The sequence below is a fragment of the Triturus cristatus genome, chromosome 7 (genome assembly GCF_964204655.1).
Source record: "Triturus cristatus chromosome 7, aTriCri1.1, whole genome shotgun sequence".
Taxonomy (NCBI): Eukaryota; Metazoa; Chordata; class Amphibia; order Caudata; family Salamandridae; genus Triturus; species Triturus cristatus.
This window is the reverse complement of record NC_140590.1, coordinates 493,477,202-493,503,713: the sequence shown is the minus strand read 5'-3', so window position 1 is coordinate 493,503,713 and position 26,512 is coordinate 493,477,202. Positions and strand designations below refer to the sequence as shown.

At 45.9% G+C, this 26,512-nt stretch overlaps 1 protein-coding gene across 7 annotated transcripts in view; it reads left to right on the top strand.

Annotated features, from left to right (window-relative positions):
* Positions 1-26,512, top strand: part of HEXD (hexosaminidase D) — a 167,312-nt gene that overhangs the window by 78,717 nt on the left and 62,083 nt on the right. For 5 of the 7 annotated variants that reach the window (XM_085616858.1, XM_085616861.1, XM_085616859.1 and 2 more), the window contains exons 6-9: positions 13,237-13,420; positions 16,317-16,388; positions 19,080-19,275; positions 24,684-24,766. In XM_085616858.1, the coding sequence (XP_085472984.1) occupies positions 13,237-13,420; positions 16,317-16,388; positions 19,080-19,275; positions 24,684-24,766 (535 nt within the window). The remainder of the gene's footprint in view (positions 1-13,236; positions 13,421-16,316; positions 16,389-19,079; positions 19,276-24,683; positions 24,767-26,512) is intronic. The other 2 variants (XM_085616862.1, XM_085616863.1) reach the window with 1 other exon arrangement.

Here is a 26,512-nt window from a genome sequence, read left to right as displayed (position 1 = left end):
ACTTACTAAAGATATAGGTTTACAATATCTAAGGGTCGCTGCCCTTAAAACCTATAAGTCACCCCTATAGCAGGCCTTTATAATCCTGAAGGCAGGGTGCTTGGTTCTAAGTGAGAGGGTGCCCCTGCACGACCAGGACACCACTGCAGCCTATGGAGTCCATTCTCCCGTGTTGTCAGTAAAGCAGCCATATACTATATAGAGGGGCACCGCATAAATACGTGATGATCATCTCGAAAATGGCTGCTACGAATCCTATCATGTTTGGTATCAAAACGTGTTGTAATCATAACCCCACACCGTAAACGGTGTGGGAGGTATGATTCCAAGCAGTGGAAGAGACCTCCATTAGGCTCTCAGTGTTTCCGGTACCAGCCTTCTTGACCCGGACAGCACAAAATGGTTGCTGCCGACCAGAGACACATTTCTGCCCTCCTGCTGCTGAGCCAAGCATGAGCAGATGAAGGTGGAACAATAGGCATCCTGTCACAGGGAGGTGTGACCCCCTCCGAGACAGGATTTAGTGTATTAGGGCTCGGTGGTTGCCCCTCATGCAGAAAGTCTGCATGAGGGGCACATTGGTGTCCCTGTGCATAGTCCAGTTCAAACCAGTCCTGGGAGCTGTTGGCTCCCGCTCTGACTCGAAACTGGACAAAGGACATGGGAGTAACCTCCCCATGTCCAGACCCTCCCCTGGGAGGGTCCCCTGAATCGTCCCAACCCTTTCCCTAGGGTACTTAATGGCTTACCTGGGTGTAGGTCCCTAGATTCGTCGTGGGATAAGATTCATATCAGACACCACTGCTCTTCTAGCGTCTGGGCACTCTGGACTTTGTTTGGGCCTGACTTTGTCTCCCTTCCAGGCTGCTGCACCGTCTGTGCCTGTGCATCATACAGGAACCTTCCAAGACCTGTGAAGCATCAAGGACAACCGAAGTAATCTCCCTTGGAGCGAAGGAGTCACTCCCCTGCATTTTCAGGCACCACAACTAAGTCGACCGGTCTGCAGATCCTGAGCGCCTCCGGACTCTATGGGCTCTGCAATCCAGGTGGTGGTTTTCCATAGCTCCCGAGGCCTGCTCCAAGTTTGAGGCCAGTAGTCTTTGTGGGGGTTGCAATAACCAAACCCCTGGGTACAGTGTCCCCTTTGCAGTTGCAAAGGCTTGTTGTCATCTTTGCAAGAAGATCTTCAGGCTCCAAGTAGCCCCAACCTCAAGCACCTCCAGTGACCAGAATCTTCAGCCACACCGCATTGTGTGCATCGTGGCTTGCATCTTTTAGTGAGCTGCTTGAGGTCCTCTCCCGACTCCAGTGCCTCCGGCCTGTGGGTCCACTAGAGGGTCACTTTTGTTCTCTTCAGACTTCCCTGCTTGCTCGAGGCCTGCTCCAACTCCCCTGCTTGTGGTGAGTCCCCTAGACCTTGTTGGCCCTCACCGAGTACCTCCTTGACTTCCTGCTTGGGTTGCATTTGCCAAGGCTTGTTGGTGCTCCCACCGGACACCAACCCCTAAACACTCGACATCCTTCATGGGACAGCTTGTATCCAGCTCCTGGTCGTCCACAGCATCGCCTGGTCCCCGCAGCTGCAGAGTCAAGGTCCTCAACATCTCTCCTGAAGCACCCTACGTTGGTGGGTGTTCGTCTACTAAGCTCCCAGTCACCCCTAAGTGACCCAGACTCTGTCCCCTCTGCTTTCAAGTACTCCTCTTCAAGAATCCATGTTTGGATTCCTACAGACACTTTCTCTTCTCCCAGCAGCGGCACTATCCTGAAGTCCTCCATTGGGTTCGACGGCGGTTTCCGACGCCACTACACATCTATGCACCCGACTTCCCTGGGATAGAGAACTTGGTATCCACGGGTGGGGTGTCTATCCAACCTTCTGTCTTCCACAGGGTTTCTTCAGTGTCCACTGTGAAGGGTCCTTAATCTTTAAAACTCCAACCGTGGGGGCGTGGCCAAGATAGCGGAGAGCTAAGACGTGTTTTGTCTTCGCTCCTCCACCCGCCGATTTCCAGCACCGGCCTATGGCCTTCATTAGCACAAGGAAGAGCATTCGTGCTTCCTTTCACCTTTGCCCTTGTGGGACACAGCCGCAGCGGACCTCGGCGACAAGCTCCTGGGGTCTCTTTTGCGGTGGTCTCTCTAGGGGGCACGAGCCAGCCCCACTGTGACACCGCAGCTCCGGGGCCTGTCTTGGGCGGTCGCTACAAGCCTAACAGCGGCTGGATACCCTCTACCTCCGCCTATAGCCTTGGCTCTGCACCTTCTCCAGGATAGCTCTTCGCCTCTCTCCCACCACTGCCCCTGCAAACTGGGTTCCCGTCTGGTCACAACAACTCAGACAACTGGATGGTCCTCAGAAACCCTCTCTGGCTACCCCGGGACATCCTTGGCTCCATCTAGCGATGATTCCCCCCGGCTCCCCAGGTCCATGCACTGAAGGTACGAGCCCGACCTATTGGCCCAGCCGGACACAAGATTGGACGGACTCGGTTCCTTTCTCTCGCTAGTCGACACAGCTGGTGGGGTTGGGACCCCGACCATGACATCAACCAAGGGTAGGAAGGACAAGTTTGCTACCAGAGAAAAGAACGCGCTGAAGGACCTGTTCGCCAAAGCGCAGGGCGGGGGGTCTGGCGACCCAGATCGATCGAGCCCAACCTCGCAGATGGCGGACTCGTCAGAGGCTCCGGTGACGCAGGCCTTTTTGGATTCACTATTTGCCGCTCTGCGCGAGGACCTCCAAACTGTAAAACGCGACCTAACAGCAGAGCTTTAAAGAAGTCCGCAAGGATGTGGATGACATAGGGGACAGAGTGGTGTCTCTAGCAGACAAAAGCGACTCCCGAGACACAGAAATGGCAGCCGTGCAGCAAGAAATACTCCACATCCACGAACAGCAGGTGGACGTGTAATCTCATCTGGAAGACTGGAAAACCTCTCCCTGCGCCATAACATCAGGATCCGAGGGGTTGGCACTGATGAGGAAGCTCATTCTGGGCAACCCTCTGGACTCTCTGTTGAAACTGGATTGCGCCACAGGCCCGCCCCGCCCAGAGCAGCGACAGCACCCCCCGCTGACATACTGGTCTGTGTCCAGGATTTCCAAACTAAAGAAGAGATCTTACGCAAAGCCCGTGCCTTACAGCAAATTTCTTTTCGTTATCAGAAACCAACGCTATACCAGGATCTTGCAGCCATCACCCTCCAGAAACGCAGGACCTTCCGTCCCATCACAGAGGTCCTTCGTCAACGCAACATCTCCTACTCCTGGGGGCATCCGGTCCGCCTAGTGTTTCGACATGATGGCAAGTTATTCCAACTCCGCTCTTTATCAGAAGCCAGCAAGCTCCTTGGGATCACCCTCCCGGAGGACACTGATGATGGGGGTCGCTCAGAACAAGGGTCCGGTGATGACATGGAGACAGCAGAGGCGGCGGCGCAGTGTTCGCCGGCCGGATCCCGCAGTGATCAAGATGGAACAACAAGCGGCTCTAAAAGGCCCTGCCAGGGGCACTGGAGCAGGCCTCTACTGACTGACCACTCCTGGCTATTTTTGATGTATCCTTTTTCTGATATGTTGGGGGTGGAGGTGGGAGGTTAAAGAGCTGACATTGGCCACACGACCACCGAATAGACTTCCTCCCAGTTCATCCCTAGATGGCGGACAATGTTTGAACATTGAACTATTTTTGCGACTGTTGCGCCTTAAGGGGTTTTCGTTCTTCTATCCTTTTTCTCTCTGCAGTTGGGGTTTCTTTTTACTTTTGGCACTCTTCGTCCTCCTCCCTCGCTTTCCAGCATGGGACTTCTTCTGGCTTACAAGGCATCTGCCTTCCCCCCATATGGGCGCTGCCGTGGGTGATTTCCCTCTGCTAGCTCGGGGTCCTGTACTTGCCGAGACTCCCATGAGGCGTCCACACCTTCCCCAGACTGAATGCCGCCACCCTCCATAAAGATCCTCACTTTCAATGTGAGGGGCCTTAACAATCCGATCAAATGGAGAGCACTCCTCTCTTATTTAGAAAGCACGGGGCGGATATCTGTCTCCTCCAGGAAACACATCTCCTCTCTAAGGACTGTCACAGACTTCGGTCCCACTCCTTTCCCACCCAATTTCATTCCTCCGGTCTCGCGAAAAAGGCTGGGGTGGCCATATTGGTCTCGAAGAGTTTTCAGGAGAGGGTGGCACAAAAGGGGGCTGAAATACGAGGCAGGGTCCTCACCTACCAATTCACCATAGAGGGACACACATTCACAGTAGGGGCCATTTACATGCCAAATGATGGCCAGGAGTGCTTCGTGGGTGAGGCATTAATAGAAGGGATGGCCACTCCAGACCGCCATATATTGCTTGAGGGTGATCTCAATTTAGTATTTGACAACGACCTTGATCGCTCTGCGCAACGCACTAGTCAGGTCGGTGCCCACTCCTCGGCCGGACACACCCAATTACGCGACCTGGGACTCACAGACCTGTGGCAACATTTTCACCCCGGCACAAGAGATTTCTCCTTCTACTCAAACGCACATAAAACCTATGCCAGATTAGATTACTTTTTGGGCACTAAATCTATTCTAGATATCACGCTCTCAGCTGACATACTAGTGGCAACCCTCTCCGATCATTCCCCTGTGGTAGTCACCCTAGCTTTCCAGCAGGCGCACCCCCCGGTTCAACACTGCGCATTCAGGGATGCCCTCCTACATCGGCCAGACACGGTCACTCGACTACAACGCGCACTAGACGAATACTTGCAACACAACGATAACTCAGATACAGCCCCCTCCACTAGGTGGGAATCCCTCAAGGCGGTACTTAGGGGTGAAGTAATAGCTATATCTACGGCTGACAATGTGGAACACAAACGGAAGAGGGAGGAACTGACTCTTAAAACACGAGAACTGGAGCAGTTGCACCAGCGCACCTGGGCCCCACGGGCTTGGAGACAATTAACAGCGGCAAGGATGCAGTTGGCTGCTCTTGACCGTGATAGGGCAGAATACGCTGTGATGCACTTGCGACATTCTTTCTATGTGGGAGGGGATAAGTGTGGGCGGCTACTTGCACACAAATTGCGGGAAGTCCGTCAAAGAGAAGGGGTTCAGGAGATCAGGGGATGCACCAGAACGCTTTACACGGACGACGCTGCTATAGCCAACACATTCTGGAGGTTTTACATGCAGCTTTATGATGAACAGCCTCTAGAGGCAGCAGACATCGATTCTTATCTGGCTCAGGCCCACCTCCCTAGCTTGACCCCCGACCAAGCCGCGCACGTGGAGAGAGAGATCAGAGTGGAAGAGGTCATAGCCGCTATATCCCGCCTGAAATTGGGCAAATCGCCTGGTCCCGACGGTTATACCGCATCTTTCTACAAGCAATTTTGCGCTACCCATGCCCCCCCTGCTCACCCGCCTTTCTAATTCCTATGCCGAGCCGGGCGCAATTCCTGCGTCCATGCTTGAGGCTGCAGTGGTCGTTATTCCAAAGCCCGGGAAAGATAAAACATCCTGTGGTTCTTACCGGCTTATTTCGCTCGTAAACATTGACCTGAAGCTATATACTGGGATCCTCGCCGCCCGACTAGGCCCTCATATGCAGGGGCTGGTAGACCCCGACCAAGCGGGTTTTATACCGCAGCAGCAAACGACCGCAACACCAAGCGAGTCACGCACTTGATCGGGAAGGCTTCCCGTATCCTTGGGGAATGCATGCTCTTAACAGTGGACGCGGAGAAAGCTTTCGACCTCGTCCACTGGCTGTCTCTCGAGCAGGCGCTGAAATGTGTTGGTATTCGAGACAAGATGCGGACGCACATCCTGAACTGTTATCGCTCTCCCGCTGCAACTGTTCGAGTGAATGGCCATACCTCCGTGCCATTCCCTGTCCATAGAGGAACTAGACGGGGTGCCCTTTTTGACCCTGCTTTTTGCTTTATACATGGAGCCCTTGGCTCAGAGAGTCCGGGATCACCCACTGATTACTGGTATCCGCTTTGGAGGAGACACACATACCATCAGCCTTTATGCAGATGACGTGTTGGCCACTCTCACGGATCCAACGACCGCCCTGTGGAGCTTCTTAGAGGAACTAGAGACTTTTGGAGGGGCCTCCGGTTTTAAGATCAATTTAGCGAAATCTATGGCACTGAATCTGTCTCTGCCGCCGAAGGTCATGACTGACCTCCAGGCCCGATACCCTCTCCAATGGTTAGATGAGGCGGTTCCCTATCTGGGCATACAGCTTGCCCCGACTCTACAAGCCATGCGTCAAATTAATTGTGCCCTCCTGCAGGCCCACGTTCGTGCTGCGCTGCTAAAATGGAAACACTACCCGCTATCGTGACTAGGGCCAATCGCAGCCATTAAAATGACCATTCTTCCCAAGATCTTGTACCTTTTCCAAACCTTGCCTCTCCCGCCCCCTACAGGTTGGCTACAAAGAGTCCAGTCTGACCTCTCCTCCTCTATCTGGCAAGGAAGCAAGCCGAAAATGAAGCGGCTTGTAAGCTTCCTCCCACTGCACGAGGGAGGCCTCGGAGTTCCGGACCTCACGCTTTATTATAATACCACACAACTCCGATACCTGGTCGGATGGAGTAGAGCGGAATCTGAGAAGCACTGCCTCTTCCAGGACTGGGCTGTCGCCGGCACGTCTCTGATGAAGGTCCCCTTCTTGCCCAGACCCCATCATCCACCCAATCTCTATGCTTCTCATGCAACGCGTTCCATCCTTAATGTTTGGGACCGGACTAACAGACGGTACGCCCTCACCACATTCCCCTCCCCGCTTAGCCCCCTAGTGGACAACCCAGACTTTAAATCCTCGGTCTTTTCCGCTGTGGAGAGAAGCGGGTTGTCGCGCCTTGGGTCATTTGTTCCACAGGGGTGAAATTGATCCGTTTTCGCAACTCGGAGCCGATCACGGCTTCCCTGAATCGGAACGACTGCACTACCTGCAGATCCAACACTGGGCCATGCATCCCAATAATCAGGTGCAGGCATCGCGACTCCTTACTCACTATGAACGATGGCTGATTACGCGCCCCTCCAACAAAAAACTGATCTCGGATCTTTACAAAATGCTCTTGTTCAGATTCACTCACACTTACCACACCGGGCGGGCACGATGGGAGAGGGACTTGGGGCGGGACCTTACCCCCCAGGAGTGGGAAGGCGCGTGTTGCAGTGCACGCCACACAGCAACACAAGTAGGCCTGACCGAGGCCTTCAATAAACTTGTATACCACTGGTACTACACCCCAGAGAGATTTCACCAGGCTGACCCTACACATAGTCCCGACTATTGGAGGGGTTGTGGACAGAGGGGTTCGTTGCTCCACCTCCTATGGGACTGCCCACACATCCAGGCTTACTGGATACATGTCCTCAACGAAATAGATGAGCACTTAGACACGGAACTTCCTAGGTTCCCCGCATACATTTTGTTGAGAGTCCCAAATCCGCTCACTTACCCCCTGAAGTCCAAGAGGGGGAAGCAGATAGCCATTGCCCTGGGCATGGCCATTCAGAATATACTCATACATTGGAAATCCACCTGGGTTCCCTCACACACAGGGTGGTATCAACGTTTGTGGCACGTGCTGGGCATGGAGAAGATCTCTCTCACTTTAGCTGGCAAGGGCTCTTCCTTTAACAATCTCTGGCAACCCTTTCTAGCCCTCCTAACCCCGAATTCAGGGAACTGTATTGTCCCAAATATCTACCCCTCTTGCACCTTACCTCTCCAGACACCCACACATGATGCATTTACGCCCTTCTGGGATATGCCGCTTTACGCTGTGCCATCCAAGGACAATTCCCCTGGGGGAGGGAAGAGTGGTTTTCTTTTTCTTCTATTTTTTTCTCTCCTTAGTTCTTCTTTTTTTCTTCTCTGTTGGGGTGGGTGGCGGGAATGTAGGTTTTCATTGGAGCCCACATACCTTAAAGCATTTTGCGCTGAACTTGTCGAGCCCTGCGTGGCCCCCTTGCATTGTGCCTTCCACTTGTGATGCTCCATTATAATAATAATAATAAAAAGATTTAAAACTAAAACTCCAACCGTGATTTACACATAGAGTTGTACGGAGCCCGTGGTCGTGTTTCCCACACTGCATGTGTCCTCCATGGGGTCCCTATCTACTCACTTTGGGTGGTTCCTTGCGGTCCCAGCGATTCTACGTCCTCTTAACATTATCCTGACTCGAGTCGTTGTTCTTATACCACTTTCTTAGTATATGGTTTGGTCCCCCTCACCCCGGGGCCCACTGTGTATCAGTGCTATTTACTGTGATTTCTTTGCTGAAGTACTGTGTGCTTTGTGTCGGTCTCCATGTAGGAGATACTGTAACATACTAGATAGTGTTATATAATAAATACATATTTTTATAAATACTTTGTGTGGTTCTTTTTCATTTAATCTATACTATAAGATTCCATTCTGTTAAAACAAACTGCTTTACACTCATTCGAGACTAAGCCTAAAGGCTCCACAGCCACCACTTAGATAGCTTTCTAAGGTTGTCTGAGACCTCCTAAATCACCATAAGGGTTGTCTGGACTTGTGCAAGGTGCCCACTTACATTAGTGGACAGCATATACGAGGCCAGCTTCTCACAGTGTTTATGACTGTGGTGCAGTCATTAAAAGTCCACGTAAACCAACACCACAAAGCTGAGTATACAAATGCAGTACTTCCGCTACATCTGCGGTTAGGCAGCACCATAAGAATTTATTCACAAAGCAATGTCCCTCCAACTCCTCTCTGTCTAGGGAGACAAATCTTCATTCAACGGGTCCTGAACAAGTTTTCTTCACTTGTAAAACCAGGTTCCTTCCAAGCTTCATTAGGCAACTAAGGCACATTTGTAGTATGCAGTTCCGCGGAAGATAATGAACTGCTAGATTTGGTGGTAGGTAATATCTTTCCCAAGCTCATGCCTCAAGGCCTTTCAATGCTAACCTTTCTACGATTACAAGGCAGTGGAGTCATTTTAAGGAACGATATGCATTTCAGAGTGGTGTTTGTTTTGTCCTCTCTGTAGTTTGTAGACCTGTGTTTTGAGTAGGCTCAGCAACACCATGTCTAGCCTTGGAAACATCAGAGCTCGAGTAAGATCTATGTATGAAATGATTAGATAGAGTACGTTTCCTTCTTATCATGTGTCATTGTTAGTAACTTCTTTAATCACTTCATTTTCCGGATGGATGAAACATAACTCTGTGCCTAACACGAAAGTCAGATATCTTGCTTTAGTCCCAAAGATTATAGGATTGCCCAACAACTTGGGCCAAACGAAGTGAAGAATATCTCTTGTTTTGCTGCCTGTCACTTGTGCCTCCAGCTTTTCAGTACAGAGTGAGAGATGACAAGTGGCAAATATTGCTGAAATTTACCATCTAAAATGTCTGGTTTGTGTTGTTTTTTTGCTTGATTTTTTTCTTCTGCCCATTTAGACATTCAGTTAGATTTTCAAAGCCCTGCATACAGCAAATGTGACCTACAGAAATGCTTCTTAATAGTTGTAGATGTCACAGAATGGTATTAGTGAGAGACATTTGACAGCCTTCGTGCCCTCTCCAGTCAGTAAAACCTGTCCTCTGTAGGATTAGGATATTGTATTAGATGATGTAGTTCACAAGCCATATTATCATAACGAAGAAATGAGACCAAACTAAATTAGACCATATTTTTTTCATTTTTTTCGTAGTTTTATGTAGCTCAGATCACACCTGCCATGGTAGAAGAACACTTAACAGGTAAAAGAAGAGTGCAAGATATAGAACTGGGTTATGAGTTTGAAAACCTGAAAGGACGGCTCCACCTTACATTCAGCCAAGGTCATAAACTGAGTACCATTAAACTCAGCAATTATAGCAGCTGTTCTTTATGCAAATAGAGATATTGGTATATTTGGTAAACTGGTAGAGAACATGGAGGAGGACTTGTGGGTTATAAGCAGCGGGTGGTTCTATAAAAACAACGGCAGCAGGCGTGGGGGGGGGGGTGGCTGAACAAGCCGAGGAGGAGAGAAGACAGCCTACAGATCCACTCGTATGGAGTACTTAATTACAAATGGAAAAAAAGTACATTCGGAGTCTGCAGCCAGTGGAATGGATACTGGCCTCTAGCCAGTAACCGGAAGCTGTAATTAAGCCAGTCTCCATGCTATGGCATGGACAGGCAGAGCAGGAAGTCTGGAAAATGAAAGCAAATGACGTGTTGACCAATTAGAAACACGTAAACTAGATCGACGTTGGAATTAACAAATGGTAAGTAAAGGTAAGTATTAGATAGGCAGTGGTCCCCTTTTAAGATTTTTTTGTTATTACTAAAGGTTTTGCAGGCACAGTGCAAACTCTGTGCAGGCAAAACCTAAAAAGTACAACACTGATCCTAATATGCCAGAAAACCATAGGCCCATCTCTCTGCTCCCAACGCCAGTCAGGATGCTGGAAACACACATTAATAGTCAACTTTCCTTGTATCTTATAGCCTCTAATCTTCAGGATTCTTCCCAGTTTGCTTCCAGGCTGTTCATAGCATAAAACCCATCCTTCTTTCATTGTCTGAACACCTCAACCACATAATGGATGATGTCAGCACTGCTGCCCTCATCCTGTCAGACTTGTCAGCTTCATTTGATACTATATGCAATATCATCTTATTACAGAGGTTAGCAGTAATAGGGATTGGTGGAGATGCTCTTGCCTGGATCTCAATTTTCTTACCAATAGGTTTCAGTCCGTGTGGCTCCCTCCTTTCTCCTCAGACCCAATAGCCTTTGACTTTGGAGTACCACAGAGATCATCTTTGAGGCCTATGCTCTTCAACATCTATATGACCCCTCTGGTGGCCCAGGTCTGTGGCTTCAGGTTTGAGGTGAGATCTTATCCAGGAGACATGGAATTGATTATTTCTTTTACTAACACCCACAGTCATACTCCACTTCAGTTCTTCATGTCTAATATCAGTAGCCGATGGGATGAACGAAAACCACTGAAAGTTGAACCCTGATGAAACACAGCTGCTAATATTTAGAAAAAACAATTATCACTGGACTGATCCCTTGTGGGCATCAGAGCTCGGTTCTTCTCCATCTCCAGCCGAAGTAGTCGAGACCTTAGGAGTCAAACTTGACAACAGGCTTTCCTTTCAAAATCAGGTCTTGATTACTGATTTACTGCTACCTACTTTGGTCTGTTTATAACTCTCTGTAATGCATTAACTTTCTCACCTTTGCCAGCTAGAAAGACGTTGAGTCATGCCTTTATCACTTCCTAATCCTCTTAATCTTGGTGTATCCAAGAAACTCCTACACAAAGTTTAAATAGTGCAGAACCCTGCAGCCAGATTTTTGCTCCATCCTCCCAGACACTGTTCTCATTCAAAAGTCTCTTCACTGGTTGCCAGTAATAAAAAGAATACAATTCTAGACTGCGTCCCACATTCATAGAAGGAACTCACAGGCTTCAAGGCCTTTTTAAGTTTCATACTCCAGCTAGGTCTTTAGGATCTGCCACTGCTTTCATAATCCGTCCTCCTAATTTTCGTACTGATCGAGTCGGAAACCGTTCAGTGGCAGTTGCAGGGGCAACATTATGGAATTCTCTTCCTCTTACCCTCTGCGCAATGGCAGTTCGCGCCTGCTTTCTAAAAACAATATTAAAACCTGGCTGCTCAAAACCAGCGGTGATTTTACTTGTTTCCCTCACCTTCTTTTGTTGTCGCTATGTTGTGGGTATGGTTCACCTGGAGATTTTAGCACTTTGAGGCTCTATATTGAGCATTAGTAGCAATTTATGAATACAAATTCAAATACAAAATGTAAATTGAAGAATAGTAAAGTGTTTGGTTTTCTTTAATTGTGTTTTTCGCAAAGTGTCTAAAAACATGTAAATCCTTCAGAAAAAAGGATAATGAACATCTGTGAAACTGTCAGCACGATAAACACCAAATATATGTTGTGTGTGGGAAATTAAAACGTGTCAATTGCATGCTGCAGTGACAAGAATGATCGAGGAATTGTCATGTAAACAACATTTTTCTTAGTCTTCAGAAACCATAACAAATCTGTCTAAATAGAATTACTTGCGTTTCCCTCTTTGAGAGCTTTCAGATTTGTGTCTGTTACCTACAAACAACAGAGGATGATCATGCATTTTATTAACCGGGAGCTAAAACCAAGACAAAATATTTTGCAGGCTTATATTATTAGTAGTGCCTATGGCATGCCAACATTTAAGTTACTTCCCTTTAATCTTAAATCTCTGTTATGGGTTTCCTGTCAACGAAATAGACCGTGCTCTAATTGTATACACACTGCTTTCGGGGTGCTGCCGCAGCCTGCATCATAATGGTGACTGTGTCAACTTCTTTAATCCACATTGCCTATATTGTTTTCTGATTAGAAAAATATGAGATTTAGCTACATTTTAAAATAAAATTAATGTTGTACCATTCTTTTTAATAGTAATTCATATTAAAGCAATGAGAGGAAATGTGAAATAGTTTATTTTTTAAAACCAAGATTTCCAAGGCTCTTGCGACCAGTTGGAGATATTCACAGTTCCTGCATTTGATCCAGATCCCCGTGCAGGAAAACATCCATGGTGGACCTTTTGTTTTTCTTGTCTTTTGTAGAAGGGTTTGGTTTCCTCAAAATCTAAGCTACTGGGAAATGCCTCGGAGTCACACTCTTCGAGGTTTTTACACTGTGAGTGAGACTGAGGGTACCAGTAAAAAAACAGCAATCTAGAGTTTTATTGAGCAATGGCAGCAGCAGACTTTCATCCATTAAGAGATGTTTAATTTAACGTACTGGATTGCAGATAACACAAGAACAGCTGTGCACTTTAACTTTTCCAGGCGAATCCTTATTTCAGCTCACTCATTGGCGTGAGGCCCACTCCTAAAGTCTATGTGAACTCGTAGGGCAGAGATATGAATGCGGGTTGAGTTGACGCAGCCTTCTGAGTTTCATAAAAGACACCATTGAATGGAGTATAGTTGGAACCGAATGGATAAACAATAGGGTAGAGGGGCTGCCATGTGAATGCCTCCCAGAACCCGCCAAAACCTGGGCAGAGGTCACCTGTTGGGCTGCAGGGCCTCGGCCCTGCAACCAACCCTCCTAGGGGCACTGGCTTGAAACAACTCAATATCCCTACAGAACAGCCCTCCCCGCCCCCAACCTGCACAGCATTTTCTCTTCTTTCTCTTTTTGACAGGTCTATTACCTTGGAGAGGGGGAAGAGTCCAGGCAGTGTCTGAGTGAAGGGGAGTGCACAATGGAGCAACTTTTTCTGAACCACGCAAAGGCTGTCGCAAATTACGTGGTCATCACCTTTCCGTATGTGACACCCATCATGTGGGATGACATGCTTCGGAATATGAATGAAGATGTCCTGGCAGGTATTGTAATTGTAAATGTATTAGTGAAGAGTTACTTTTTAAGAAAAGAGATTCCTTTGTTTTTGGATTAGTGGGATTTGGAAATGCATATGCTTTGGTTAAAAAGGAAGAACTTTCCTCAGCATCTTAAGTTGAAGAAAGCAGGACGATGAGGCAGTTTCAATCTTCTTATTCATTAAAAGATGCTTGTCAAAATAACACCTAAAGATTTTACCTCAGTCAGGAGCCTAAAGCCTTGTTCCATCTGGCGACAAACTTACCCACCATTATGAACTCAATCTAACTGTAGTGTGCTGGCCCACACGTTCAGGTAATGAAATAGCCGAGGCAGATGTAGTTGAGTTAATTAGTTGGTTTATTCAGTCCATAGGTAAGATAACAGGAAGCATGAGTATAGAATAAGCAGACCCACCAGGAGCAGCCTCCTAGCTGCTCAGCCCATCTCCCAGCTGACAACATTCACACCAGGCACCCAAGTATTCCATTCATGTCAACCACACTAACATTCTACCCGGAACACTCACACTGGCTGAGCAGCTAGATGGAGAGGAGTAAAGGAACATATGTACAAACCTGAGGATACTACACTAACTCAATTGAGATGCCGAAAATTTCTCGCCATCCAGGACTGCACTGAAGAGAAACACACATTTATGTTTCCAGAAGAAACCTGGGCGTCTGTATCCAATAGTAAGATCATTTGGGTAACTTGGTTTTGTCTGCATAGGAAACCACGGACGACCCAAATGATTTTTAAACAGTGTGGGCGACAAGGAAGAACCTTATCGCACTCTACATAGAACTTCCTGCTGGCTTGATCGATCAGGAGGTACCATCCCCGTGTTCCACTGACATTTCAGAAACGAGGAAAACCAATTCAACACAGTATCTCTTAGTCCTAACCTATCAGATCTCGATCAGAATATCATGACCTACTGTATTAAACACCGTGGACAAATGCAGTATGATGATTCCATCAATATCACCCTTGTCCACAATCGACAGCATTTCATCTAGTGTAAGTACCAAAGCAGTCTCTCTCCCCCTTCTAGCTATGCAACCAGACAGCTGTTTTATGGAGTGGTGTGGCTCACTGGTTAGAGGCAGCAGACCCGGAAGCAGAGGACGGCCCGGGACCAGGGTTCAATTCCCGACGCGGCAGGGTCGTGGACCAGGGCCAGCGGACTCGATAATTCTCGCTTCGGTGCCTACTCTAACCAGGGATCACACTCGGCAACTCTGGGCATTAGCTTGCCTCATCTCCACAACGGCCCCCCACATTCGCCGTGGATGCCTGGTTTCACCTTGGAGATACCCTGGAGGGACCATCTCACAGGGATAGCCAGGGCGGGTTCCCCAGCGGTCTACAGCGCCACGACGCCTCAGGGCAGCAGTGCGCTTTACAAGACGCATACATTTACATTTACATTTCCTCTAGCAATACAATCATCTTGTTGACAAAAAGCAAATTAACCCTCATTTGGTCTGCAAGAATTAACACTCTGTATATGAATTTGTAAATTGTTGGCAGGGAGCACCTCTTTTTAGGTTGAGCCTGTGACAGCGCATGCACTGCATTTGCTTGTGTGTGAGACATTATTGTTTACAATAAATGACTCGGAGTCCGCCCATTGCTTACCATTCGTTGGCTTCAGTGTCACTCTTATTTGCAGCCTCCTAATTGGCCAGTGCAGGCCAAGCATTACTTCCATTCCTTTCTGTGGAGCACAGACCAAGCACAGATTGATTCAACTTAATTAGTGCCCATGCTCTGATCACGCTGTGATTGAGGTACTATTTCACGCCTCCACTCATCTTTGCTACTCCCTCCCTCCTCGTTTTATTATCCCCATATCCCACACCTTCCACACGGTCTGTTATTGCTGCGTCTTCCCCATCCCCCAAACTTCTCTCTTATTTGCTTTTTTGCAGGATGCTGTGCAACATGGCTTGAAAAAAGCACTATGACGCGATCAACACTGACTGCTTCTTATCGCTTTTTTCTTGACTTTGAACTATGTTGCACAGCAATTTGCGGTGCGGTGAAACATGTCTTAAAAGCATTGCAAAACCAATAGATCTCGCACAGGCGCGACCCATTGGCTTTGCCAATGCTCTTTTCATTATTCTAATTCATTATTAACAAAGAAATGTACGACCCATATAAAAGCTAATACATTGTTACTCTAAAATTAATAAAATATGGCATTATTCAGAAAACTAGAGTTTTTGGAAAGAATTAGCCATCAGTTTCTTGCAGAGGTAGATTTCCCTTTATCCATGAATGGGCTCTATAAGTGACAATAGGAATTATTTTCCTTTGATAGAGAACAGTGTTTCAAGTCAAATATTACACTTATAAAGTCAGCACTAACAATTAATATGATTAATCTGTTAAAGATTCTGACAAAAAGTTACCTTCAGCTCTGAGTTTTTTTTCTTTCTAGCTGCATCCGATTGAATCATATTTTAAAAACAAAAACAATGCATTACTTGAACTGTACATTTGGATTCTTGCCTAATTTATAAGGATGTGATTATTTTTGCAGGCCTATTAAACAGCATTAGTAAACCATTGTGTGTGGTCAATTTGTTTTGGTTAAATCACCTCCAACTCTATCGAGTAAATCTAAAATATTTCCTAAGGCAAATTCATTGATCCTTTTCTGAGCAGTGATTCAGCTATGAATAAAGAAGTGATAGAATGATAATCATCTTTATGAAGAGCGTCACTCGTGAATTGTTCGTGCAAGATGCGTTTCTAGGTTTAGGTGGGCAGATTGGATGCTTTTTGCCTTTTGAACATCTGTATGTGCAGTGGTGAGTGACTGAAGGCGCTGAGTGAGGACTCCATTGTGGGACCCTGATGCTGCTGACTAGTCTCTTACCCTTGCAGAGTCTGGCGTGGCACAACTGGTGGAGCCAATGATCTGGGACTATGTGTCTGACCTGGACGTTAACAGCAAAAGTACGTATAGACCCCTGAGCCTCTGCATGGAAAGCAAAGGTTTCTCCTTGAGGGGCTAAATGTGATTTCCCACAGAGGAGGAAGCCTTATTACGACAATTTCACAGCTTTTTGCATACTTATTTTCTTGGCCGAGCCGGGAACTGGAAGAGTCTGGGGAAAGAATGTGAAAATGTTGGTTCCTGTCCCCATTGCACCCAATCAGAGAGCCAGACAACCGCAGGGAAATGGCGGGTAGGAAATACTCCTACTTTCGGAAAATTGGATAAAAGTTTAAATTTGATAGCACAGTTTTTCAAACATATTGGGTTAAAAGCCGTGGGTGACGAGGCAGTTGTAAAAGGAAACAAATGAAATCTTGCAACAATTCAGGGGCTTCGCTGGTACCCCATGCTGTTGCCTTTACGAAAATTGGGCTTCTGGCCCCAAAAACTACTTGCTCAGAAGACGGATATCCCTGTTCCTCGTTTGTAATTCATTGATGTATTAGAAATTAAATTCATCACCGGTTCGAAAAAAATGATTAATTAGGAAGACATTTTTTACACTATTGTATTTTGTACACTAAATCTGCCTTGCCAAAAAAAACGAAAGTAAATGAAAAATTAAAATCCATTTTCGAGAAGAGTGTTGCTTTTTAATATTGTGGAACCAAGATTACTTATTGGTTGTGATGAGTCATCTTCTGTGTATTTCAGGACTATGACCCTCATTACAGGGTGCCCCGAACATAAGAGTACTCTAGGCATCAACAGGTTTTCTGGTTTCTCCTGGCCCTTATTTAGTGGAATATAATATGGAGCTACGGGCAGCGGCTGTGCCTAGCCCCGACCCATCTGCATTTAGGTGCACGGGGAAGCGGAAAAAGTTACACCAGCTAAAATAAAAAAGCCCTTTGCCCCCCAGCCACCCTCTGTTGCGCCTACCGCAGACAAGAAAAAAAAGCCCTGACACAATTTACCACCTGCTTAAAGCAGAGGGCAGATCGGTGTAGATATGGGCCACGAAATTGGACCAGGTATTCCTGGGTCTGAGGGTTATCCCCCTAACAGAGAAGTACTTGTCGGAATCATCACTTCAGAATTAACAGGGATCTTGCAATGAGGGTCTGTGAAGGTTTACACAACAGCAGATGTGAAGCTCTCCACAGCATGCAACAAGTGAAAAGGCAGTACGCCTAGCTGTTACCCGAGGTTAGTTTTCGTCAATACAAAGAGCAAATTTTGTTAAGGAGCATAAGCCAAATCCACCTCCTTGTCAGGCTCTTATTCCAGGGCCACGTGAGGGGCCCAGATAAGGCTGCGGATGGATGAAGTGAAATAGTTGTTGTATTCCCTATTGGCCGTGGCATAATCCTCCTTTTTTTTGGTTTCATATCCCCATGCAAGATTTGCACTGATCTGTGGGTCCCACAGAAGTCTCAGACAATCACTAGCATAGAATCTCTTGGAGATATTTAAGACAGTGCTAAAGTGGCATTCCTAGGGAGATTTCGGGCCAGATGTATGACCATGTCATTGAGCGACTCGCAAATTGCGCTCAATTGCGAGTAGCAACTTGAGAGTCACTAAATGCTGTGTACAACAGTGTCTGAGTCACTGTTAGCGATTCCTAATGAAGTCGCAAATTGCATGCCTCATGCATATTAATGAGGCACTCACAATTTGCGACCCCATTAGTAATGGTTGGCCCTCCCAGGTATGGTGGGCTGCTGGGCTCAGAAGACCTCCATGTCTGGGACTGCTTTTAAATAAAGCAGTTTATTTTTTTTAAATGCAGCCCGTTTTCCTTAAAGAAAAACGGGATGCATTTAAAAAAAGAAAAATGATACGTTTTCGGTTAAGTTTTTTAAGGGCAGGTAGTAGTCCCTGGAACCACTGCCTGCCCCTAAAAAATATTTTCCCCTGCATTCGCAAAGGGGAAGGGGTCCCTTGGCGACCCCTTCCCATTTGCGAGTGCTTTACCACCCTCTTGAAGAGGGCGGTAAATTGCGAGTATTTTGCAACCGCAGTTTTGGTCACAAAACATTCTCTGACTCACTATTGGGAAGGGACGCCCTTGGAACGCCCCTTCCTAATAGCGACTCGCAATTTCTTTTTAGCGAGTTGCAAAAAAATTGCGACTCGCTAAATAGGGATTGTACATGGCACTATTAAATTTGGCATGCACAAACAGGTCGCAAACCCGTTTGCAAATGCAAAATAGGGTCGTACATCTGGCCCTTTCTGTTTTAACCCCCTCCAATTGCACGTCACAGTGGTGAGATTAGTGCAAATTCTCTATGCAAAAACATAAAGTGTGCTGTATAGCTCAAATTTCTACAAGAAATAAAACAGTCTAAAGTGAACTCCGAATAGTAAAATTCCGTGATGCAGAATGTTTAGGAAACATGCAGGGCGGAGAACAAACACGCAAAAGATAATATATAAAGAACACTTGATTAACTGTGTCAGAATAGGAGCTTAAAAAATGGTAGCACAAAATCCAATTAGTGTTTGTAGAAAATTCATAGAAGTAGAATTTACATTTCAAAATTGTAAGAAGTATAGTTAGATCGATTCATTATTGATTAGAGCAGAATAAGGATCACATGATGTTATGAGATTTCCCAAAAACACATTCCCTAAAATTTGTTGTCTGCAGTTTGTTTGTTGCTGTGTGGTGATTTTTGAGACTTTCTCTTTTTTTTCAGTACAACTCATAGAGAAATACCAGCGATGTGGCTTCTCAAAAATGTGGCTTGCAAGTGCATTCAAAGGAGCCACTGGGGCGAATCAGTGTTTAACCCACATTAGACATCATGTTGACAACCATCTCCTGTGGCTGCAAGTAGCCAACAGCAAGGTCTCTGGTCTCATACAAGGAATCGCTTTGACAGGCTGGCAAAGGTAACTTAAGAAACTTCTCTTGTTATCCTTTATTTCTGTGTGCACCTAGAGCTGTTAGGGGTCACTTTTATTTTCGTGGTAAATCTGGCCCCTCTAACAGTGCCACGAGCAGACTGTAAACTTATAAAGAGTATAAAAACACTCAGGGAGGTATTGCTAGATGGGAGAAATTAATCAAGAGAAATGAAATGGAAAGATATTTCATGTGTGCCACAGGTTCCCCATGTAGTTGGACAAACATATTCTGAAGCCATGAGACTTTAGAAATCCAACCTCATTTGCAGCATTAAGTTGTTCCACAGAGCGGCCTGAAATTCCCAACCACTTTGATAGTTATTATTGCTATGTTCAGTCTGCCACTAAAGTCCACAATAACCATTGGCATTTTCTAAAAAAAAGTTACTTACCTTTGGTGTTGCTCTTTCTGGAGAATACTTTATCTGTAGATTCTTCACCTTAGAATACCCTGCTTACTGCAAGACTCTAACCAGAGGAATTGGTAGCATTGCTGCTGTGTGCTGCTAGGTGATGCTGTGCACCTCCCCGTTGGCTCCATACCACCCTGGAAGCGATGAAGCGGAGCTGCATATAAGCACCCCTGCTGTGTGCAGACGTCAGTATCTTATCTGTTCCTTTTCCACATCTCTGGATGCAGAATATGAACAGTTGCTGATTACAGTGTGCTGAGTACCAATTTGTGACCTTTTTAGATGTTAATAAAGCGAACTCTCCACAAAACATGGAGGTGAAAGCGCAGTAAGGAACCTGCGGTTAGCTAGAGTATCCACCACAAAGTGCATTACCGAAGGTAAGTAACTTGTTCTTCTGATGGATACTTCTAAAGCCAGATTCCTCACTTTAGGATGAATACCAAAGCAGTACTTTACCAAGGTGGAGTGTCTGTGAAATGTGCTCAGATCAAAAAGCCTTGCAGAATCATGCTGGGGAAATGTCCTTCATGCCGCACCTGGCCATAAAGGCAGTAGTGCTCCATGTTGCACTGATACCCACATCACATCCTGGCTGAGGTCAAGGACCGACACTACATGTGTCGACACATTGGCAGCTGCCTTAGCCTTGGTGAAGTGGGTTCTCAGACCTTCCGGAGGCTGCTTCTTGTCCTGTGCATAACAGACCTTCATGTAGAGGACTATCCACCTCGACAAGATTCTCTTCTGCCCAGCCTACCCTTTCTTTGCTGCAGACACCCCGACCCCCAAAACAATGATTGTATACTAGCTGTTTCATGGTAAGATCTATGTCAAACCTTAAATCCCATTTGGGTCCAACTGCCTCTGCTCCTTTTTCGAGGGGGTATGAGGAGGAGATAATGCTGGTAAAATGATGGATTGCCTAACGTGGAAGGGAGTTATGTCTTTTGGCAAGAAGTCTGTCCGAGTACTCAAAGTCCACAGTGGATCAATGTCTCAACCTATATTTAATTAGTGCCAAATACACCATAGCCAAAAAGGAATCTTTATTTCTGGCCTTTATGGATCTCTCAGCTGCGTTCGATCATGTGAATCGCAGCAAATTGTGGGCACTGCTTGGTGATATGGGGATTGACCCATCACTTATCGGCATACTGCATACTCTTCACTCTGACACCTCAGCCGTAGTTAGGTACTCGCCAGTGGGGAATTTAACCAAAAGTTTTGAATGCTCGAGTGGGGTGCGTCAGGGTTGTATCCTCACACCTTTTTTATTTGTGTTATATATAAATGGGTTGGAATCCACTCTTAGCAGTATTGCGACGGATGTCCCTAGGATAGGCTCACGTAAAGTTCCAGTCCTATTATATGCAGATGATGATGTTCTCCTGGCCCGCACTCCCTCTGCACTACACATTTTAATAGATGGTTTTACAACTTTTATGACTAATCTGGACATGTCTACTAATCTCACTAAATCATATGTGATGACGGTAGGGGAGAAACCACGAAGACAACAGAACTTTACTATTGGTACACATGTACTAGGAAATGTACCCATGTTCACTTACTTAGGCATAACCTTTGATGTAAAGCTGAATTTCAAAAATCTAATAGATGAAAAATGTCTCAACATGTCCAGGATTACAGGGTCCATCAAGGGATATGCCACTCGGCTGGGGTACTGGACGCCCGGCCTTATTTTAAAATTGTATAACTCCATCTGTTGTTCAGCGGTTTTATATGGTAGTGAAGTTTGGGGCTTCATAGAAACGTCTAAACTTCAAACTGTTGAAAATAAATATTTGAAAAGCTTGCTGAGAGTTCCGCCTAGCTCACCTACTTTCAGCATACATGAGGAGTTGGGGGTCAGCTATCTCTCTGACCTGGTGGCCGTCAAACCTCTTCTTTGCTGGCTTAAAATCTGGCTCAATAAAGACTCCGGATTAACAAAATCTGTTTTATTGAACTGCTTGAAACTGGATCATTGCAGCAGGATCCCGTGGCTGTGATACATCAAAACCACATTTAACAAGTTGGGACGTGAGGAACTGTACAGTGCACCCGAGATAATTAGGTCCAGCGACAAGGGGAGTATAAAGATCTTGCACTCTAATTTTCTGGTTAGCAATCGTGAAAAGTCGGAACTCTCAAAGCGGACTGTGAGAGAACATGCCTTGGTCAAAACAACTACTGGTATAGAACCCTATCTGTCTTTTGTACTTAATCCACATGAAAGATTCTTAATGACCCGTTTTAGATTTGGTCTCATTCACTTTTTATTAGCAGTGCCAGAGGGTTTTACCGATAAACTTAGCGATAAAGGGCCCTGCGGCTGCGATTGTAGATCTCCGCAGGATACCCTTCATTTTATATTTTTATGCTCTTTTTATGCCGGGCCAAGGAGACAGTATCTGAAAGATCTGCTTAAGAAACTTAAGTTTAAACATGTAAGGGTGGCATTACTGTTTTTAAAAATGTCTACCGATCAATTCATTTTATTTTGTGTTTTAAACTTTTTGAAGGCAGCAATGAGACTGCGCAAAACTAGAGGAGTTGTATATTAATTCATTGTAATGAACTTGAATACTGTGTATTATATTGATTGGTTGGGAGGTCTCTTCTTTTAAATGTATTGCTTTTATGATTTAGTTTTAAATCGAAATAAAGCTTATTGATTGATTGATTGACTGTCCGAGTACACAGCACCAGTTTGTCTCGAAAAAAGCACGGTGGAAGTTGGGTGAATCAAGAAAGCCTTTAATTCACTCATGCGGCAAGCTGACATAATTGCACTGAGGGAGACAGTCTTCAAGGTTCGAAGGCACATGGAGCAGCAATGCCTAGGCTTGAAGATCGTAATCATGAGAAATATTAAAACCAATTTAAGGTCCCACTCTCTCATCAGAAACCGCTTGGAAGGGAACGTGTGTGTCAAACCTTCAATAAAACTCATCACAAGAGGCCATTTGAACAAGGATGTTTAATCCATTAAACACAGAAAGGCAATATTGACTGACAAATAACCTACTGCAGGGCCCTGCTAAGCTAAAGTAAAAACAAAAAAAGGATTTCGGACACCTTTGTCTCTAAGGTCTGTGTCATGGCATCACATGGGCACACACAAATGGATTTCGTTGAAAAGCATCTAGTGGTGAGAATCATCTACCACTTCAGGTGGCAAATCGAAGACAAACAGTTGTCGCTGCTCAGTCTCTATACATGTAGGTGCTGACTACATAGATTTAGATGGAGAAGCTTGCCCACTTTCTGAGCTTGAAGGTGTGTCCTAATGGGTAGCTTTATAAGACGATAGACACTAATGCACGGGAGTTCTGGGTATCACATTCTCCTGGCCCAATCAGGGGTCGCTGGAATGATTAGGGCCCGGTCGTTCTTGGTCTTCTTCAGAATGTGGGCAGGAGAGGTAGTAGCAGGAAGGCATATAGGAGTCCCTTGTTCCAATCCAGACTGGATGTTTCTCTCAACAAGAGCTCTTGTGGAATCCCCAGCGTGCAGAAGTGTTGATGCAGCTCATTCTTGACTGTGACAAAAAGAGTTACCCAGGGAGTTTCTCCTCGGGTGAAAGATGCCTGAGCCACATCAGGATGCAGACGGCTCTTGTGATCTTCCAGGTGCAGTCTGCTCAGTTAGTCGAATCTGGCATTCTGAGAGCAGGTAGTTGGTGACTACAAAGATGCCCTTTCGTTCCAACAACATCTAGGGACGAAAAGCATCCCGGAATGGACCCAGAACCCCACTCCACCCTGCTTGTTGCAGTACCACATGGTGGTGTCCGAAAGAACCTGTTCCAGCTTTTCATTGATTGACGTCAGGAAGGACTTTGGGGCCAGACAAATGGCCCATAGATCCAGTAGACTGATGTGGCTAGGCCCTCAAGAGATCCAGCTACAGTACTTCTCACCCAGGCAGGAGGGCAGTAAGCCAGCAGCACAGCAAGGCAGTAGCCCAGCAGAGTGACAGTCCTTGAGCAGCACAGCAGTCCTTCTTCCTGGCAGAGATTCCACAGGTCCAGAAGTGTCCTGAAGTGGTGGTGTCTGAGGTCCAGTATTCATACCCAGTTGTGTCTTTGAAGTGGTGGAGAAACTTCTAGAGGTTTCCCTTTGAAGTTCTCAGGCTCGCTGCATTCCCTCCTGGCTCCAGGGGGTATGCAGCCCTTTGTGTGGAGGCAGGACACAACCTATTCAGGTGTAAGTGGGGCTGTGCCCAGCTCCTCCTTCCCATCTTGCCAGTGATGACCACTCCAGACACACCTAAGACACCTAAGCTCTCTATTGTGTGTGGCTTTATAGGAGACGGAGGTGTGTAACACCTTTTATTAGCCATGGACACACGCGGAGCACTCTCCAGTTGATCACTTGCTGCATTAAGGATACTTTTAGTTTACTGAGGAAACTGTGGGGTGGCTAATGAAAGGTGTTTCAACACTAGTTTTGCCATAAATTTTGCTGCAGGCGCCCTGAGGAAGTCTATGATTAAATCCATAAAGACGAAACACGTGTTGGTTAAAGCTGTGGCTATATTTCACTGATGAAGATTGGAGTTTTGGTCACCCTACAAGATATGGAATAAAGTAAAAAAGAACACATCAAAGAACGCGGTGTGGACTCATATGTACATTACTACATGATTGATGCTCAGGATATCGACTTCCGTCTGATATATATGTGTGGACAGTGGTCTACATTTTTGACAACGTGGGGTGGTCGTTGTGCAATACCTTTAGAGCACTCTCATTAAGGAAATAATTTGCTGTACACTTATTTACATGACCCTGCACAGTATATACCCTACTGCCCATTCTTACGGGTTACATCTTTCTATATACTGGCTGCCAGATGCATCCGTTCTTTCACTATGCTCATTCTTAGCATACATCATAACATGGCAGACATCACAAACTTTGACTGTTGTGTTTTACAGATGGTTTAAATGGGTGTATTTGTTTTTGTCCAGATATGATCACTTCTCTGTTCTTTGTGAACTGCTTCCAGTTGGGATCCCATCACTGGCAGTGTGTCTGCAGATATTGGAGCAAGGTAATATGTCAACATTTTCTAGTCTTCCTTAACTGTGCACCCCTAAACAGCTAGGATGCATTGACAGCTGAACACGGGTGACAAACAACAAAAATACAGTACATCCTTCCGAATACCACACAAGACTGCCACCGTTGGAAGGGTGCAGTCTGTCCTTATTTTGAAACCGTTACTCAGGTCTTTAGTGCTATATTATTTATACAAACTATAGGCAATAGATTTCTGGGTTCTTCTTCAAAGCATCTTTGTTGACTTTAATAAGACTGAATATCTCTGCCTTCGAATGAAATCTCAGAACACTTCATAAAACAAAATGTCTCTTTATTGTTTTTTATGTAATCATTGCTAAACTTAAAAAAAAAAAATCAGACAGTTCCCTTCCAAAGAATACTTACTTGAAAATTCACGTAATTTTGAAAGATTAAACCAGAGATCCAACATTCAGCAGCCAAGAATACATTAGTGCTCCTTCTCTACACCAACTTTGAAATTATGTCATTTCAGTGCTTGAACTCTTTTAGGATATACGGTAGTACAGTAGTACGGTCTTGTGTGTGAAACTGTAAAACTGGGCCCCACTGCCTCTGAAACAGCTTATCATTGTCCGTCCCTTCCTGGATTAACCTTTCCACGTCAAATTGAAATCACAACCTTTGTGTCCATTAGTTAAAGTCTGGTATTTCCCATTTATCTCACATTGTGAGAATCAAGTGTACAGCTGCTAATAACAACATGGATATTGTTTTCTCCTTCATGCAGCGCAGTGGATATATTTCTTCTGATGGCGAATCAGTAATATAACTCTCTGCATGTTAGTATCAAGAAAATATAAAGAATTACTCTCTGGAGGTTGATATATAGAATGGGAATATGGCTGGGGGAAGGTCGGGATGCTTCTTGTTCCCATGCTGTTTAAAATGCTAACTGACAACCGAGGTCTGGTCCATGAGAGCCTTGGCACCTGCCTAAAGAAACCACAGCAGAGCCCATGTATCTGTAAGGGATCTCTGAGCTTTCTGCAGGAGCGCCAGGAACGTGAAGAGTATGCCTCAGTCTTCCCCTATGGCCTTCCGACTCTATCAAACACTAGAGTATCGGATGACACGCCAGGGGAAAACAGGGAAACAAAACAAGGGAAGGTGGGGGCAACGTCTGTGGTGTGGCTGAAGAGGGGTCCAGGATGAGGCAATACTCCGCTGTAATATAAAGACCGGGTTAACTTCAGTAATCACAACGTCCCCCTATATGTCTAATTATAACTAACCCTGGACTCTCACATACCAATGTTCTGCTAGCTCCAAACTGAAATGGGATAGATCTCGTGGTTTCACTCTGGAGAATCCTATACCACAGACAACAGATGATTAGAAAACAAACCCTTCCTGAGAACATACAGTGCTCTCCCCACCAATCTACAACAGACTCAAAGGTACGGAGGAAGGTTCTCCAATTAGGGTCCACTATGCATGTTGTCGAGTTGTTCTTATAGGGTGTATAACGAAAACTATCAAAGGAAACAACACAGATTACTTCCCCAAACTGTATTCTTATGTATTTAGAGTAAAGAAAAAAAGCAGCGCACGGCGCTGTTACCGTGCTTCTGTTGTACTGTAGTTACGGGCACAGTGGTCCACGCTAGCTTCTCCTTCTGCCCATTGGGAGGATATTCCACGACACTATGCGGAAATCAGGGAGACCGTATAGTGGAGAAGCAGTAGAGAACACGCTTGAAGTAATGCCCCAAAC